The sequence below is a fragment of the Xenia sp. Carnegie-2017 genome, unplaced genomic scaffold (genome assembly GCF_021976095.1).
Source record: "Xenia sp. Carnegie-2017 unplaced genomic scaffold, XeniaSp_v1 HiC_scaffold_22, whole genome shotgun sequence".
NCBI classification, from domain to species: Eukaryota; Metazoa; Cnidaria; class Anthozoa; order Malacalcyonacea; family Xeniidae; genus Xenia; species Xenia sp. Carnegie-2017.
Window position 1 is genome coordinate 14,113,520 of NW_025813485.1, and position 18,629 is coordinate 14,132,148.

At 34.8% G+C, this 18,629-nt stretch overlaps 4 protein-coding genes and 1 long non-coding RNA gene across 5 annotated transcripts; 2 read left to right on the forward strand and 3 right to left on the reverse strand.

Annotated features, from left to right (window-relative positions):
- Nucleotides 1-174: 174 nt before the first annotated feature.
- LOC124445075 (centrosomal protein of 295 kDa-like) lies at nt 175-4,077 on the reverse strand. The gene is made up of 5 exons (XM_046995782.1): nt 2,767-4,077; nt 1,127-2,650; nt 1,002-1,050; nt 805-904; nt 175-663 (listed from the first exon to the last, which is right to left on the reverse strand). Exons 1-5 carry the CDS (start codon nt 3,236-3,238, stop codon nt 607-609), a joined length of 2,202 nt encoding a protein of 733 aa, XP_046851738.1. The 5' UTR covers nt 3,239-4,077; the 3' UTR covers nt 175-606.
- On the forward strand, nt 1,431-5,528 carry LOC124445082. The gene is made up of 2 exons (XR_006948098.1): nt 1,431-1,513; nt 5,238-5,528. It is a non-coding gene; the product is annotated as an uncharacterized LOC124445082 (long non-coding RNA).
- Nucleotides 4,165-12,850, reverse strand: LOC124445077 (centrosomal protein of 295 kDa-like). The gene is made up of 17 exons (XM_046995785.1): nt 12,599-12,850; nt 12,313-12,366; nt 12,129-12,224; nt 11,768-11,869; nt 11,072-11,118; nt 10,076-10,361; nt 9,946-10,005; nt 9,659-9,742; nt 9,467-9,550; nt 8,615-8,714; nt 8,264-8,329; nt 7,206-7,246; nt 6,978-7,095; nt 5,208-5,312; nt 4,690-4,741; nt 4,430-4,550; nt 4,165-4,316 (listed from the first exon to the last, which is right to left on the reverse strand). The coding sequence occupies exons 1-17, from the start codon at nt 12,677-12,679 to the stop codon at nt 4,224-4,226; spliced, it is 1,590 nt and encodes a 529-aa protein (XP_046851741.1). The 5' UTR covers nt 12,680-12,850; the 3' UTR covers nt 4,165-4,223.
- A 34-nt stretch (nt 12,851-12,884) lies between these two features.
- LOC124445078 (dnaJ homolog subfamily C member 3-like) lies at nt 12,885-16,456 on the forward strand. Its single transcript, XM_046995786.1, has 16 exons — nt 12,885-13,055; nt 13,195-13,299; nt 13,689-13,813; nt 13,916-13,990; nt 14,090-14,128; nt 14,225-14,329; nt 14,430-14,518; nt 14,598-14,690; nt 14,765-14,825; nt 14,963-15,021; nt 15,164-15,269; nt 15,338-15,458; nt 15,546-15,595; nt 15,683-15,765; nt 15,863-16,008; nt 16,085-16,456. Exons 1-16 carry the CDS (start codon nt 13,004-13,006, stop codon nt 16,219-16,221), a joined length of 1,446 nt encoding a protein of 481 aa, XP_046851742.1. The 5' UTR covers nt 12,885-13,003; the 3' UTR covers nt 16,222-16,456.
- LOC124445079 (hydroxylysine kinase-like) lies at nt 14,987-18,513 on the reverse strand. Its single transcript, XM_046995787.1, has 2 exons — nt 17,680-18,513; nt 14,987-17,241 (listed from the first exon to the last, which is right to left on the reverse strand). Exons 1-2 carry the CDS (start codon nt 18,274-18,276, stop codon nt 16,594-16,596), a joined length of 1,245 nt encoding a protein of 414 aa, XP_046851743.1. The 5' UTR covers nt 18,277-18,513; the 3' UTR covers nt 14,987-16,593.
- Nucleotides 18,514-18,629: the final 116 nt, after the last annotated feature.

Consider the following 18,629-nt stretch of genomic DNA (forward strand, 5'->3'; position numbering starts at 1 on the left):
TTTCCAATTGCTCATTACCGTATGCTTTACCTATGACTGTACAATAGGCTTTTCCAATGACTATGGCGTGTTTCATTTGACGTCAAGGTGACGTAAAAGCAGCCATGTTGGCAGGTTACTTCTAAGAGCCGATATTTATCATAATATTTATCCAATGAATACGTATACACTGGATAGGAGATTTATCCTATGGATAAAATTTAATCTAAAGGATAAGTTTTTGGCAACAGGCCCTAAAGCTAATAAACGACATAAATTCTTCATTACCAAAAAGGCGGACATTGAATACACTCTATACCCTTAAATACACATAAACTATAACCTAGGCTGTATCTATGACGATATTCTAGGCTATACTCATCACTACACCTAAGCTATAAGGAGTCATAATTCCACTAGCACGTATTTCAACTCTTATTTCTAAAGAAATAGATGATAAAATCGGGTAAAATTAAGTGGAAATATTTGTTTGCTTCGCAAGTGTTAATTTATACACGAGAGGATGAAGTTGTTTATGGCAATGGTAGTAAAACAAAATAAAGACACAGAACATAAAGGATTCGAATACGTACAAATGTAAATACACTTTGACGACGAAATGAATGTTCATGTTTCTTTTCCAGTTTTTCTAGCACTCAACTTTCGTAACCTTTCTCTTGTTTGCTAAAACACATAACATATATCATATGAGCCACGCGAGAACAAAAACAGACAGTGTTAGGAGTGGTTTTGCGCTGTCATTTCGACAGTCACTCAAGTATGGATATTAAACATATTAAACGTTCAAAATACCAAGACGCTCACCTTTTGAAACTCCTGAGCTTTAGCTCGATTGGAAGCGTAGGTCTCTTGACGACGTTTTTCAACAGCCTTTTGCTGGATATCTGGTAAATTTTCATATAATCTTAAAAAGGAAAGGAGTTAAACGTATATCTATGGAACGACACAGAATCCTCGTGCAATTCATAGCTCCGAAGCGAATAATGAAATTATGAACAAACCTTTTCGTGCGCCTTTTCATCTCGTCCGTTTTTATTTTCTTATGCATGTCTGTGAGTGGTAATTAAATGATTTTCGATTCAAACTCGTGCAAAAAAATATCCACCTAACTAAACAGTGGACAAACCTGATTGTTTTTTCGTAGAGTATTTTTCTGGAATATTTTCTTTTGAAAGTGAATCGGACGAAGTAGGAAATTGAGATAATTTATCTTTTGTTTCAATTTCTGGTGTCTGGTATTTTTTGTATCTGGCTTCTTTTGCTTTTAATGCTCTTCTACAAGAATTTTCTATGAATTTAGGTCGGCTCTTACGAAAAGCGTTTTGAAGAGTTAAAGAGCTATTTGAGGAGTCATCGGAGTGAAACAGAGATAAACTTGAAATTTCAGATAAAACTGCTTCGTCAATGACCGACTTTGAGAATTCGTGATCACTACGATCTCGATGGTCATTTGAAGGTAAATCGACGTGCACTCTTCTCGAAGCCTCAGAACTAGTCATCGTTTTACCAGTAGGTATGTTTACAACCAGCCTATCTTTGTTTGCTGTATTCTTATTTAGTTCATTCTTTCCCTCTAAACCATGAAACAAAAACAAACTCTCCTCCTGATCATCAAAATTTTCACTACTTCTCTGCAATGACTGTTGTGAATCCTTAAAATCCACTGTCAATAATGAAGTTTCTTTGGTAAATGCCATATTTTCGATTAAACCACTTTCAAGTGAATGACGAATTTCTGATTTTTTGTCACTTATAAGTCGACGGTCTTCAGACATTGTATCAAAATGCATTTGAGATGTAACAGAACTTTCATTTTCATTTTGAAAGCTACCGCTATCGAATGCTGTTGTAATTTTGCAGTCATCTGTCGTCTGAGAATTATTCAATTGCTCATGATTGTCGTCTCCAGGTTCAACACTATACTCATGACTGTCGTTTCCAGGCTCCAAAATATACTCATCATTGTCACCTCCAGGCTCCACACTGCACTCATGACTGTCGTCCTCTGGCTCCACAGAATACGTAGTTACACGAGAATTTAGTCTTTCTTCGTTGAAATCTTCTTTTTCAAGCCATCGATAGGAAAGGTTAACATCACTTACAAATGTTTCTTCGTGAATCACAGATAATGACTTTCCAGACATTTCATTGTCGTCATGCTCGTTTTGAATATCCTTGTTCAATGGAAACTGTGGTTCTTCTGATGGTGATTCATTTAATTTCATTTCTTGGTTTGCCAATAAGGCAACAGAAGCTTCACCTTGACTCACTTCTCGTCTCTCTTCATCTGCTTTACTATCATAATGAAGATTTTCAATGCCTACAAACGATTTATGTTGGAAGGTTTCAGACATTCCAGTTTTACTGCTATTCCCATTGTTTACACTTAAAGAAATCTGTTCACTTTCTTTCAACGTATTGTCGTCATCAGCAGTATCATTTGTTGAACAATCCCGACGATGGTTTTCATGAAGAGATTTTGCTTCATTGATCATCATTTGGAAATGAGGAAAAGAAGTTTCTATTCGTGACAATATGTTGTTGTTACTGTCGGAGCCACTGCTACCATTTGACTTTACATGTTCAAAATTGCTTCCAGAGTACTGACTTTGACTTGCTGAGCTATGACTGTTCATTTCACTCACGCTATCTATATAAAAGATATTTATTTTTTACTTTAAGGGGTGTCTACAGAGATTGTTTATTGGAGTAACTCACATATCGGACAGAAAAGTGTTATTGATGTTAGAATAAAATGACACATACCGTACTTGTTGGAGAAGTTTGAACCCAAATTCCTCATTTTTTCATGAGATATTTCTATGCTGGCCTTGTATTTTGCCGTTGGTGTAGAAGAGCTTTTGGTGGCATCACTAGAAGTCAATTGGGGCGTACTATCACTCCATAGACCAAGGTCTGAGGTTTTAAGAAAGATTGATTTTTTGTCACTTTGTTCGGTACCACTGAGAAAAGATGGGGGGAAAGACGATGCACTGAGAGAAGATGGGGGGAAAGACGACGCAATATCAGATTGACCTTCAGACACTCTTATCATTGATTCTGTACCAGGTTCTCCGAGTTGATTAGGCGAGGCGTTACCAATGCTTTCAAAATATCCAACATTTTGCTTGGGCTTTACTTCATTATTAATGTCACTGAAAGACAAAGATAGCCCCCCAGATCTTTCTTTTGTCAAAGAAGGAGGAGAGTTAATTTCAGTGGGTTTCATACCAGGCATGCCATCAGGTTCATTCAGCTCTAAAGATGACAATGAATGATCAGTAGTTGACGATTGTTCAACATCTGCAGAATAACGAGGAATAAGAGAGTGCCATTGTTTGCTTTTTTCTGTTTCAAATCTAGATCTCTGCTGTCGTAGACGTTCTTGGAATTCTTTTAACTTCTCAAGACGCTGTTGTTGCCTTTCTTGAATGGCTTTTGCTGCTCTCTAATACGATCTTGCTGTTCCATAAGTTGTCGTTGATAATGATGTAGGTACGATGCTGTATTTCCATCCCCATTTCCTTGAAATTTGACCATCAAACTTTCTCCCAAGGCCAAAGGGGTCGTGGAAATTTGGCTATCGGCTATGACATTCGATGTTCGTGCAATGTCTTCCGAGGGTATTTCTTGGACATGATGAGAGCTTTCAACTATAAAAGGCTGTTTCTTGTTCAGGTCATTATTTTCTTTGTTCATTATTATTCTATTTTGAGCTACAGAATTATCTATCTGGGAAGGTATAAGCGATACTGTAGGAGTTGCCTCACTCTGTTCTCTAGTTATTTTTACCGGTAGATTGCCGTGTTGAATATTATATAAAGGAGAGGTTCTCTCAAAATAGGTACGACCCTCATCCTTATCAGCAGATATTCTTGGAGATGTTAAAACAAGTGCTTTTGACGGCGACACCTCATTGAACCCACTAGAGACAGATTTCAATGGCACAAAGTCCTCGTCAGACACATTTTCGGGTATTGAACATGCAATATCGCGAAGTAATATGTTGGTGTGAATGCTTGAATCGCTGGAATGTGTATTGTCCGAGTTATCATCTTTTTCTATCGACAAATTTTCAACTCTCGATTCTTCGATTCCTTTCTCGTCTTGTGAGATAAGTTCCTGCGACATAAATTTGCTTTTTCTTAAATTTTCTTTACTCTTGATGTTATTTGTGACACCGTCATTTAACGCATTAAATTGTAATCGTAGATGTTCCTGCATTAAATGTTGTTGCTGAAGTTGTAACTTAAGTTTTTGTTGCTGCAAGCGATCTCTCTCTTTTCAAATTCCATTTTTTTGGTCACGTCAGAAATCTAAATAAAATATGAATATATACTCTAATAGCTGATTCTTCTGAATGGTGAATTTAATAGCAAACTATCACAATAGTTCAATACAATTGCAGCGATGGGAACAGGCAACGTACTTTGTTTGTTTTGTAGCCTGCGCGAGCCTGCTCTGCTTCTTCCTGAGGATGCATGAGAGTTGTCACATGATCTTTCACTAAATCAGACTCGGCACTTATAGAACACGAATTTTCAGTCGTTCTATACAATAGAGAATTCTTATCGTGGCTTGAAGGAATCAAAAATAAAAAAGATCCTACATTTTCATTTCAATATGCTGAGCTGACAGCCTGACACAAAGTAAAAACACATTCAAATATTGTCATTGAATCATACATACATCGTCAATCTTCCCTCGCTGATTTCAGAATCATTGTCTGGTATCAAAAGATCTAAAGAAATAAAATTACATTCATTGTAATCACGCTCATATAAACTATTTTAATAATACCATACACACATTAAAATGTTTTAATAATACAATACAAATACACTATATTGCATCCATTGAAATCACCGTCGCATAAACTATTTTAATAATACCATACACTCAGAGCAGCCGAAAGAAACAGCGGGTGCTCAGGAAATTTTTTTCTCAGGGCTAGGTGACGTCATGATTTCAAACATTTACCACTGGCACGGGATGATGTAAAGTTTGATAAAGAAACTTTAATAACAAATAATATCAACATGTCTTGAAAGTTAAAATAACAATGATGGTCTTAATGCCATCCGGGGATCTCCTTTGATTGGTGGCCAGAGGCAAAATGTTCCCATCCCCTGCCCCCTCTAGGTGCATAAGTGCATTATACTACCGTCTTTCGACATCTATTGATCAATGTTTACTATTAGACATACTTTTATGTTTTTCTTCTGTATCTTTGACAGCTTCAACATCCAGTTCATTTGCTTTCCATCTGTCACGTTGCATATCAATTTTTTTCAAAAGTCTCTTTAATGGATCTACTAAGGAGAAACGTTTTCATTTCCATGTTCAGTGATTTTGGATGGAGATGCGGCAACGAAACTATGATGCAAGCATTGAAAAGAAAAAGCAGATTTATAAGATGAAAATTTAATTAGTATTGTAATGTATACTAAATTATAATCTCACGACATTTTACGTTGCAAATGAATTATGTACATACAATGGAAGTTCAAAATACAATTACAAATAGATTGATGGTAGAAGTACAACTGCACATACATTGGTGGTAGAAGTACAACTACACATACATTGGTGGTAGAAGTACAACTACACATACATTGATGGTAGAAGTACAACTAGACATACATTGGTGGTAGAAGTACAACTGCACATACATTGGTGGTAGAAGTACAACTAGACATACATTGGTGGTAGAAGTACAACTAGACATACATTGGTGGTAGAAGTACAACTAGACATACATTGGTGGTAGAAGTACAACTAGACATACATTGGTGGTAGAAGTACAACTAGACATACATTGGTGGTAGAAGTACAACTAGACATACATTGGTGGTAGAAGTACAACTACACATACATTGATGATAGAAGTACAACTAGACATACATTGGTGGTAGAAGTACAACTGCACATACATTGGTGGTAGAAGTACAACTACACATACATTGGTGGAAGTACAACTACATGAATTGGTGGTAGAAGTACAACTACACATACATTGGTGGTAGAAGTACAACTGCACATACATTGGTGGTAGAAGTACAACTACACATACATTGATGATAGAAGTACAACTAGACATACATTGGTGGTAGAAGTACAACTGCACATACATTGGTGGTAGAAGTACAACTACACATACATTGATGATAGAAGTACAACTAGACATACATTGGTGGTAGAAGTACAACTAGACATACATTGGTGGTAGAAGTACAACTGCACATACATTGGTGGTAGAAGTACAACTACACATGCATTGATGATAGAAGTACAACTAGACATACATTGGTGGTAGAAGTACAACTGCACATTGGTGGTAGAAGTACAACTATACATACATTGGTGGTAGAAGTACAACTGCACATACATTGGTGGTAGAAGTACAACTACACATACATTGATGGTAGAAGTACAACTAGACATACATGGTAGAAGTACAACTAGACATACATTGGTGGTAGAAGTACAACTAGACATACATTGGTGGTAGAAGTACAACTAGACATACATTGATGATAGAAGTACAACTAGACATACATTGGTGGTAGAAGTACAACTAGACATACATTGGTGGTAGAAGTACAACTAGACATACATTGGTGGTAGAAGTACAACTAGACATACATTGGTGGTAGAAGTACAACTAGACATACATTGGTGGTAGAAGTACAACTGCACATACATTGGTGGTAAAAGTACAACTAGACATACATTGGTGGTAGAAGTACAACTAGACATACATTGGTGGTAGAAGTACAACTACACATACATTGGTGGTAGAAGTACAACTACACATACATTGGTGGTAGAAGTACAACTACACATACATTGGTGGTAGAAGTACAACTACACATACATTGATGGTAGAAGTACAACTACACATACATTGGTGGTAGAAGTACAACTAGATGAACACTTTTTGTACAGACTTCATCAACTGGTAGTGAACTTTATACCTTTTGAAGTTAGTTTGACATCATTACGAGATTTTTCCGCCTCTTGAACAAACTTCTTCTTTCCTTCACCAACAGTAACTGAAGATTCTTCAACATCATTAGTTTCAACATCATCTGTCTTCAATTAATAAAAATTTTCAACTTTACTACACTAGCCCAAATTGTTCAAGACAATACTTCGTAAGGGTATCACAGTATATATCTCTGTATGTCATTTTTCTATTTTACCTTTGTTAAATCACTCTTAATGTCATTCTCACTTGTGTTTTCTAAAAACAAAATTGATTGACAAAACTTTACATTACATAGAATATTTTCGATTCGGGATGAACTTGAAAAAGAGGAGTAGGTAGGTGGGGGGTTGTTGTTGCGCTGAATTTGGGATCACATCCGTTCAGAGAGTTTAGTTTGGATTAGATTTTAGTGATTACTTTATGAGTGTCGCGTCTCAAGTCAGCCCAATGTTTCTAACATAAGAATTTGTTTGTGCAATGAGCTACATAAAGTTTATCATTTAAATAACTGGATTGATAACCGGAGTATTAAATATTCTCTATTTTTATACTCATAGAGTTTTTGTAAAATATTTTATATTTCATTGCACATTTCTCTCCTCTTTAAAAGATTACTAAATTTTACATTTCCAACATTTCATTGCGTTACCGTTCATCTGACTGAGATAGATAATGCCCCAGTAAATGTTTACCCCCTGGAACCCCATTAAATTTGTACCCCCTGGAGTCTCAGTAAATTTGTAGCTGCAGTAAATTTGTACCCCTGGAGCTGCAGTAAATTTGTACCCACTGGAGGCCTAGTAAATTTGTACCCCTGGAGTAAATTTGTACCCCTGTAAATTTGTACCCCTGGAGCCTTAGTAAATTTGTACCCCCTGGAGCCTTAGTAAATTTGTACCCCCTGGAGCCTTAGTAAATTTGTACCCCTGGAGCCTTAGTAAATTTGTACCCCCTGGAGCCTTAGTAAATTTGTACCCCTGGAGCCTTAGTAAATTTGTACCCCTGGAGCCTTAGTAAATTTGTACCCCCTGGAGCCTTAGTAAATTTGTACCCCTAGCACACTATGTTCCATAAAATAACGAAGACATTGTACACAAAAAATAACATGCAAACTGATGTTCGATGAGAAATCATTCAAAGTGTTGCCCATGGAACACAATTTCCAATGTACGTCATGATTTTCCAACATTTATGTTTGATTTTAATAATAAACGTTTCTACGAATTACGACAACATTTTTGAATGAATTCTTACGTTTACACATACACATACGTTCATCTGAAGCAGCAGGAGACGTTGGTGAAATATCTTGAAATGTCGTAACATCACCTTTGTAATCTATGACACAATTTATAAATCACCAACTTTTTCAAGAACACTTTTGCAAAAATATTCGATAATTTTTAAAAGTCTCTCCTGATTGACTAATATTTCACATCAATGTCTTCTAATGATTGGAAGAATGGTAGAAACCTTTTCTGATAGTTACTTCTGCAACAACTTATTGTAATTATTCTATTAATCATCAAAAACAATTTATACATAAAAAAAGAAAAATCAAAACAAAATTACCATGTTGCAGTAGTAAATAGTACTTCATATATAATTTATGCGATTTCTTACTTGTATGGGCCATATACATATCTTCAAAGGCGCGTTCAATATCACGTTGTCTTTCTTCGTTTGCTTCAAGCCTTCTATGTGCTGGTTCAAACACGTGTTTCTGGATTCAGAATAAGGATATGAATCACTCGTGTTTCGACTTTAATATTTTATGATGGTGTGATAAAACTAACTGACTTTATTAGAAACGTTGGTGTATGAAGAAAATAACATCATATCCAAACAGGAGAATGCACGTCGAGTGTTAAAGCTAAAAGTTGCACTTGTAGTTTGTAAGTATGGCACAAAGTAAAATGCAACAAACATTTTCATTTTATTCAAACCCTGACATAAAAATACCCATCAAAATTCACATACACATCGCTGTTAGGAGTAAGTTACGAGTAACGTTCTGAACACAGTATTACAAATGTGGTGTAAGTGTGATTAAAATTTCTTCACCATTATGTTAACACTTGTTGCTAAACTGGAGTCATGCATCAAAACTTTAAATGAACCGTTAGTTTTATTTTTCTTTTTCTGTTCAACTCCCGAAAAACGCTCACCTAATTTCCTAATTGCAGGCAACGTAAGTATCAAAACTGATGAAACGTAGGGAGAACAAAATAACGACAAAAAACAATTTTGCAGTAAACAGTCTGCGTCAATTAACAAGGAATCAATGCAATACATGGTTATACCACAAATCTGCGAAAACACATACAAAACAAGCACACGTAGACATAACGCTGAAATGTGCAAGTTCCTGAACTTTCTGGAACCACACAGCTCTATGCTAAGCGCATGTTATAATTCCTAGAGTGTACAAAATAGCATGTAAAAGTTTAAATAAAACTTAATTAAGCAACTTACAGGAATCTTTGAAACTATTTCTTGTCTTCTCTGTCGGTCGATTCGTTCAAAATCCTTTAGTTCTTCAAGCAATTGATCATAATCCTGTATAAAATACAGTTCTATTTGAAATTCATGGGAAAGTATTTGAAATTTATGGGAAAGGAGGGATAAACGCTCAACAGAAAGCAATACTTGCGTTGGTTAACACACCTTTTCCACAATAAGTTTGGATATCGCATGCTTGTGACGTAGTCTTGCCTTCTCCATTTGCTCGGATAAATTGCGATTAGATTCCTATGTTCAAAAAACATGGTTATCGAAGACGGTGCTGGAGTAGTTGTGATTGTTTATAGTGGTCCAAAATAGATTACAATATGGTAACAAGAAATCAACAGGAATTATTAACATTATTTTTCTTCGTACAAGAATGATGATCGTCACGAAAAACTGTAAGACATCAGAGCCGTGTATTAGTTATAAACATGAATCTCGTTTACCTCTTTAGCAATGTGTAACCTTTCTTCCTCCTTTTTTGCTGCCATTCTAGCATCTTCGACCTCAAGAAAAATTAATACATCTCGGAGTACTATGACGAAGAACACAAAACATACGTAATTACGTATGCACCTGTTGAGGGCAACGTTCTGCCCATTCCAAATTCTTTTGTGGAATATGAAAGTATGTCGTGCTGAAATCGTTGATGTTCTTCTGTTTACGTCTACGTTTTTGTATTGTTTCTAACTTCTGTGCAATATCAGTGTTTCGTGGTTTGCGTGCTGCTACTTGCGCTGCACGATGACGCTCAATTTTCATCGCTTTATTTTTTGCCTCGATTTTTTCATTGATCTTCTGTAATCTTTCAGATTCATCTTCTCTCATTTTTATTACAGCGTCTTGATATCTTTCTCTCGCCCTGTTCAAACATTTATATTATGAAAACATTAATACTCAATCATTTTATCTGCGTTACCTATGTTATGTGACCCATTTTGTGCTTACAACTAGGGCTGTGCAAACTCCAGTTTTTCAGCTCCGGCGCCGGCTTCTTGTCAAACCTGAACTCCGGCTCCGCCTATTTTATAACTCGAATCACTGGTTGTGGCTGGTTAATTTTGCAAGTCACTGTTCAACACTTTAAGGTATATTATTAGTAAAATTTTTATATGTAAAGTTAAATTTCCACACTCCGACTTTGAATCATAAATTAGCATGTGTGAACGCAATCTAGCGTCATAATGTCTCATGCATAAAATGTTTTATTTTCATGCAAGTTTTTCAATTTTAGGCGATATTTATCGTTCGTTGATACAAAAATGTTTTGATCAGACACGTTTACCAAAGTTTGACAGAATTTTGCAGCAGAAACGACTGCTGCCGGAGTTTTTCCGGAGATGAACAAACTGCTGCTCCAATGCACAGCACTACTTACAGCTACTAAATACAGGGCGCCTCAACATAACGGCTAAAATGTGTTCGGTCAAGATGATCAGTCAACTTCATTTTAGCTCAGTGAAAGGTTGATATGAATGGATTTTTAGTGAAATATGGCAATTATTTAACAAAACCTTCCATCTTTAAATAGATTTAGATAAATTCTTTGACATTACAATAACCAGTACGCACTTTATATCATCTTCAATTGATCTCTCTCTCGATCTTCCATCATCATACTGTTAAAACATGAAATGAAACATTTCAATATTGGATGTAACATCCCTGTACATATATATATTTGGTGGTTTTTTCAAGCAACCAAAAAGATAGTCATCAGCCATGCACAGTTGAAATGGAAATAATTTGATTCACAGTCTCAAACCCAACTGCTCAAAAATTCTAGTTTAAAAATATTGCTAATATGGGAGCTATGGGAAAATTTAATTTGAATGCTTTTCCTAAGCATACATGGAGGGGTATATTAAGTTGAAATCATGTTTTCAACATGCATCTCATGTATGAATACTGCACCCCCCCCCCTTCCCCCAATCATGATATTGATAATTACACCTGAACTCTGAAGTTCACATTTACAATAGAACAACAATCAATAAAGCTAGATGAAAAACATTGAAACTCAGTGATACATATGCTAGGTTGGATGATATGTGCGCGCATTTATAACAACAAAAAGTTGAAGATGTTGCTTGCTTTTCAAATACTTTATCTAATTCCTAATTGTCTGTTTAAAATTGTCATGCTTCAGACACATAACTTGATAAAGCAAACAAAACAGCTTAGATACATGAATCTCCAGATCTATGACTTACGTTAATACTTGATAAAAACTTTCTACTATGTACATATATATTGTGATATTTATACCATCAATGCAGCATCATGACTATCACCAACATGAGCTACATTTTCATAAAACTGCTTTTCCAAGATACTTCTTTTTTCATTCAAGTCATGTTCCCACTGTTTCTGAAAAGAGCAAAAAAAATGTGAACAATGATATATTTCAAGGTTTTGCACAAATGAAAAATCATATGCAACTAGATATGCAGCATAATGAAACCATTTTACAAAAAAATTAGCTGGACAAGGAAAATCTTTTCAGTTCACCTAATGCTTTAATTTTTGAAAATCAAAAAGTGCCAAACTATGGCTGAGCAATTGGCTGGATTTTTATTTAAAAATGCAAAAATTTAATTGCAGTTAATATTAAGTAAGAAACTAAAACCTTCAGTTTTGTTTTCAAACATTCAAACTCTTTCTTTTCTTTTTCCTTAAACTTCTCTCTTGCTTTACTTGCAAGAAACCTTTCCTGTTTTCTAACCTAACAATAAAAATAAAATCTAGAGATAATCCATGATTCACTGTGTAAATCATATATATGATATAGCCATGTGAGCAAACTAGGAGACCTGTTGGAGACGAATTTTTTTCAAATGTTGCTTCTGCTCTTGAAGAAGTTTTGCCTGAAAAAATTATATTTGGACTTGAAAAAATTCTAATCACACTATCAATTTAAATTAATACATAAAAAAATAGATGGAAAGTTAGTACATAGCAAACCAAGTTGAATTAAGCCACCCACAAGGCCACAGCCAGCACAAAACTAAGATATTTGTCGTATTCTACCTAACGTACTTGTAAATAAGTTTATAAAATAGACAACAACTCTGTGCAAGTTGTTAAAAATTTTAATACCTCTTCATTAGGACTGGGTCTAAGAAACAGCCGATTGTTTATATCCTGTTTCTGTTCCACTTTGGCTAATCTTTGATCCATTAATGCATGTCAGCAACTTTCTAAAACCATTTCGTAACCATGTTGTGAAAGATGCGGCTAAAGCCCGGCGAGTTCTTAAATAAATACTTATAAACACTGAGAATTTAAAATTGGCGCGTACGAGCGAACCCGACGTAGTGCCGACAATGCATTTCGTTCCATGACGACGGTATTCTACAGCCAATGGCAGCTCACCACGCAAAAGTAATATTTACCACTGGACAAAATCCACATCATCTTAGAAGTTGGAGTTAGTTTTAAATTTTAAGATTTTCTATTTGTTATGTATATGAGTATAGAGTGTTGATGAGGAACGGTTGAGTTATGTCCTGGATTGCTGGATTAACTTCTGTTTTTATATATTTTTTCGTTGATGGTAAGCTTTAATGTTAAAGTACTACGAGAACTAACAAGTAATATGACATAATATTATATACGAAGTGTCAAATAGTACAGAGCTCTCTGGCCATTTATTCGAAACGTTTAAAATGAAGCCTTTTATGTTTATACATCAGTAAATGGAGCTAGTGAAGAGGTGGAACAACATCTTGCTATGGGCATGAAGTTGGTTTCTGCTGGACAATTGTCGGATGCTTTATCACACTATCATGCTGCAGTAGGTATGTAATGTCAGGGACAGATAATATTTATGCTGTGAGATTTTGATTTGATTGAGTCCTGGCTGCACACATATTTTTTTTGCTTGTCCATTTTTTCATCATATTAGTACAAAGCAAAATAACACTAACACTTACACCAGCATCAACATGTGATACTGATAGACACATGACAATAGTATTAATTAGTGTGCAAGTGCACAAAATAGAAATTTGGACTTGTTACTTTTCACTATTAGGTAAAATGCATAGCAATACAGCTACAAGTTGGATGTGATGAAGTTGCATGCTGCATTGAACTATACAAATGTCACTTGATGGAAAATCATTTTTGATCTATTCCCTATACCCATTCCACCTGCCATCTTTAAATTTTGCAAAATTTCTTTCAGAGGGAGATTCTTCCAATTTTTTAACATATTTTAAAAGAGCCACTGTTTTGATGGCAATGGGTAGATCACGTTCAGCATTGCCAGATCTTGATGAAGCTATTAAATTAAACCCAAAGTTTTATCAGGTTTTTGTTATTTATCTTTTAAATTAATGCTCAACATGCCCTTTGAAAAAGCATGCATTTGTAAGAAAAGATGGATTTATAAATAATTCTGTTGAAAAATAGGCATTTTTGCAAAGAGGAAATGTTCATTTAAAGAGGGGTGAAACAGACTTGGCACATATTGATTTTGAAACTGTGGTAAATATTTCAACTCATTGTTATAATTAATTGTTGCATCAGAATTGATAGCTAAGTTTGTCTAAATCTTATGTGTTAAATTTTTCTTCCTTTTAACAGCTTAGATATGATAAGGAGAATGAAGATGCTTTAAAACAGGTTTAAAATATACAATGCAATATGTGTATTGCTCTAAGTCAGGAAATTTGAAACTAGTAAATTTTGACAATGGTTAATGTTCATCTTTTTTCTTAGCTGTCACTGATAGACCCATTTAACACATATGTAGAAAACAGTGTGAGCCTAATGGAAATGGGTGACTTTTCAAATGCCATAGAACAGTTGACTAAAGCATTAGAGGTATATAGGACACATTCTGCACTATATCATCATTTAGCTTTGAATGAAATTTACTTGGGCTAAACTTTCACTTACTGTCAAAAGTCATTTCCATTTAAAGATTGCTCCATGGGATGCATCATTACGATCAAAAAGAGCCGAATGCTATGAGGTGATGGGAGAATTATATAAAGCTGTGACAGACATAAAGTAAGTCTGTGGACCGACACAATTTAAAATCACACTGTTTTATTGATATTATAATTTACTTGGGAAAGTTTATGTTTAGAACTACGACGAAATTAGTGAGCGATAATACAGGTGCATTTCTACAAATAAGTAAACTACATTACCAAATGGGAGATTTAGAAGATGGTTTAAGGTAACTACGTGAATCTAATATAATTTAAATATCATTTATCCGTCAAAAATAGCTTCAATTTCACTCATTTTCAGGGAGATCCGTGAATGTCTTAAGCTAGACCCAGATCACAAAGATTGTTTTACTTTATATAAGGTATCAAGTTTGATGGTTTTTTATTATAAGTTTAATACAATGCTCTAGTTAGGTATAACTTTAATTGTAGTTTTGATCTGGAGGGAGCTGGTAATGTTATAGACAAAATAAACATAAATAATTTCATTTTCTTTAAGAAATTAAAGAAGCTAAACAAACAATTCAATGATGGTGATGATTTAATAAACAAAGGAAGGTAAGCATCCTATAATGTAGGTATGTTCTAATATGGTGCTCATTTAGACAGAATAGTTATTTGGTACCAATACATGATTAATATCTCATTTTTTTCTTATTTGTTTCTACTTACAAACATTTGGATGGCTGCTGTTTTATAGGTATTCAGATGCCATTCAAAAATTCAAAGCAGCATTAAAAACAGAACCTGCTTTAGACTTTTATATATTGAAAGCAAAATCAAAAATATGCCACTGTCATAGAATGGTAGGACAGACACATTCATTGTTATTGAAGTGTATCTAAACTAAACAATTCCTTCGTTTTTTGCATAGAATGGCGACATCACTGAAACATTAAATTCTTGTACTGAAGCAATAGAGTTGGATGAAAACAATGTTGATGCTCTTTGTGATAGAGCTGAAGGTTACATTTTAAATGAAATGTATGAAGAAGGTATTGACAAGTATCCTTAGTACACATTGACTAAATCGAGAAAGTTTTTGTAGTGCAGTCTCATGTATTGTTTGTTTATGATAACAGCTGTGAATGATTATCAAACTGCGAAAAATATAAATGGAGATTTGCATAAGGTTTGGAAGCATGTATCTATTTGGATTTTGGATATATTTTTGATGAGGAAAAGTACCATGAAGCACAATTTAAAAACTTTTACTTAGGTGAACGAAGGGATGGAAAAAGCTCAAAGGCTCCTCAAACAATCCAAGAAAAGAGACTACTATAAGATTCTAAAAGTGAAAAGGTGAGTATTATATTATTGAAATAAGTGATAGGGAATGAAGAATATGAATTAAGGATTTATGCAGGGTATTTAAATGTTGTATGTTTAATGAAAATAGAAATGCAAGTAAGCGGGAAATTATGAAAGCATATAGAAAACTTGCAGTAAAGTGGCATCCTGACCATTATGAAGGTGAAGATAAGAAGAAGGCCGAGCGGATGTTTATTGACATTGCTGCTGCGAAAGAAGTTCTTACAGACCCAGGTTTGTTAATTTTTATTCAACATATGTTTGAAGCAAGATGTGTTAATATGTATTCATTAATTTGTCTCATGTGCAGAGAAAAAGGCAAAATTTGATAATGGTGAAGACCCACTTGATCCTGAACAACAAAATGGTGGAGGATGGCAAAATGGAGGATTTCCCGGAGGATTTCCTTTTGGACAAGGATTTCAATTCAAATTTCATTTTCCATAAACCTTCCCACCTTCATCCAACTGCCATTTGCCCGTTTACCACCATGCATTTTTGTAAAAACATTGATTGGTACAAATATTTGTAAATAATAACTAAGCTATCATTTACCAATCATATGAAAGCTAATTTAACAATCAGAATTTATAAACGAACTTTGTAAAGGTATATGTCTAAATGCAATCATTAATGGGTAGTAAGGAATCCCAATGAAATAAAGAAAGTTTCTACATACAAACTAAACTTTATTTAAGTGTTTGAACACGTATATCTTTGCACTAAGACTAACCTTTAACAAAGCTTGTAATGGATTTGGAATAAAGATATATTCAGTTTTCAATAGTGAGCGCATCTGACAAGAAGAGGCAACAGTGTTCACCATCTTCTTATTGTCTTAATGGTTTTTGCACCACGCTGCAAATGTGTACTACAAAGTTGATGCAATCTGTCATCAAACTTTGACTTACTTGTATTTGTTATCTTTTCCAATGCTTTCCACGCTCTGTGCACAGTATATAGCAAATACTTGGAATTTTGGGGAAAGATTTGACTGGCAAGTGTGCCAAAACACACACTTTGATACATTCTTGCTTGAATAAGATAAAATAACAGTTCCATTTCTTCGGCTGTCAGTGGATTGTTTATTTGATATCCAGCAGTAACATGAACACCAGCTTCCAAAGGGTCATCTACATACATTGTCATCATATATGCTGCAGATGCAGAAATTTCAAAAACACGACAGTTAAATGCAGCCAGATCAAAGTCAATTAATCCAGTAGGGTGATTATGGTGAACATTATCATTGAAAATTAAGTTTGTTTCATTTATATCAGCATGAATACACTGTTTGGGAAGTGTATCTAGTCGTGGCTTCACCATGCAAGTAAAAATGTCTTCAATATGATGTAGAATTTTCTTGTGTTCAGGTTTGGTTATAATTTTGCTAACTTTTGTTGCCATAGATAAGTTGTTTATGTCCCAGCGATTACTTCTGGTTTGAAGTGCAGGACAATGAAAATCCTGAAAATTAAATAACATTCAAAGAGCAACATTAGGCTCTTACAGTAGAAAGTAGACAGTAATAGAAAATAGACTCTTAGTGCAAATAGAGAAGGAAGCTAGATCCATCCAGTTTTTTTTGCAATTATTCAGAAGTAAATAAAGTGCAAGCTTGCATCTACAAGACATCAGTAACAACTATACAGTTCAATTGCATCAAGTCACGTGATTGGCGTTGTTCTGTTTACGAGACCATCTCTTCAAGTGTTTTCAATCCAATGAGTGCGAACATTGATACGTTGTTTCAAACCTGCTATTTGTACACATTTATCAGCACAAATTAAAGTACGTCTAACTAAAGAATTTATCAGTACTTGTTTTTACCGATTAGGGGTGGACATACGTACAAAAATTTTAAAATTGCCTAGCATAGGAGAATGTCTGATGACAATACACTACCTTTAACACTTTGTCGATTTTTGCAGCAAAACACCCGACATGATAAAACATATCTAGATTACAGCTAAGAGCACGCATGTTGTCTCCCGGTATATACGAAAATAGACGTACAACACAGTCGAGATTCGATTTCTGCAGTTCGTTGTTGTGAGTTTTATCGTTGTTATGAATGACTTCACGAGTAGTATTCAGTTTCTTCATTTCATAAAGTTTGCCATTCGCCGTTTGCTGTGGTACAGAGCACAGTATGCCATGATTATTGACAGTAACCATCACATCATTCAGCTCATCGATAATCGCCTCACTTTCTCTAAAATCTTGGAACTTACAAACTTTGAGAATGAACTCTTGCTCTCGAGCGTGAGGCAAGATTCCTTGCACATAAAAACACCTGGCTTCAGGCGAGTTAAGTTCTTTTACACTGCTTGACCTAGATTCGTTCACAGTTATGTGAAATATATCTTTGGCAAGTTTTAATGCGGTCTGCCTGTTTACAAATGGCCTGACAACTTGCATCATTTCTAACGCCTCGCAATTAAACGTTGTGAACAAAACAAGAAATGAACATCTTATGTCGTAGAAGGTACAAAGGTACATACTTCGTAAAATTAATTATGCATGTGATGATATAAGTGTGTTAATGCATAACTGCACGTGAGCAAGTTCAACACCATTAGGCAAGGACTAAATATAAAAGTTAATATCTGTCATGTCAAATATGTGTGAAAGTAAGTCGGTGGCGGTGGCAGCAGGCGAAATGGTAGACGACCCCGGTTCTCAAGGAGTTGCCTTTTTGCAGTTTTAAACCACAATATAAATTATTACCCCGTATGTGGTTGAAATAAATACAATACGTATATAATGACGTAAAAATGACGTAATTCAGAAAGATCAATATTTGTTATCTACATGGACAAGTACTGACGCAATACTATCGATTTGAGTTTTTC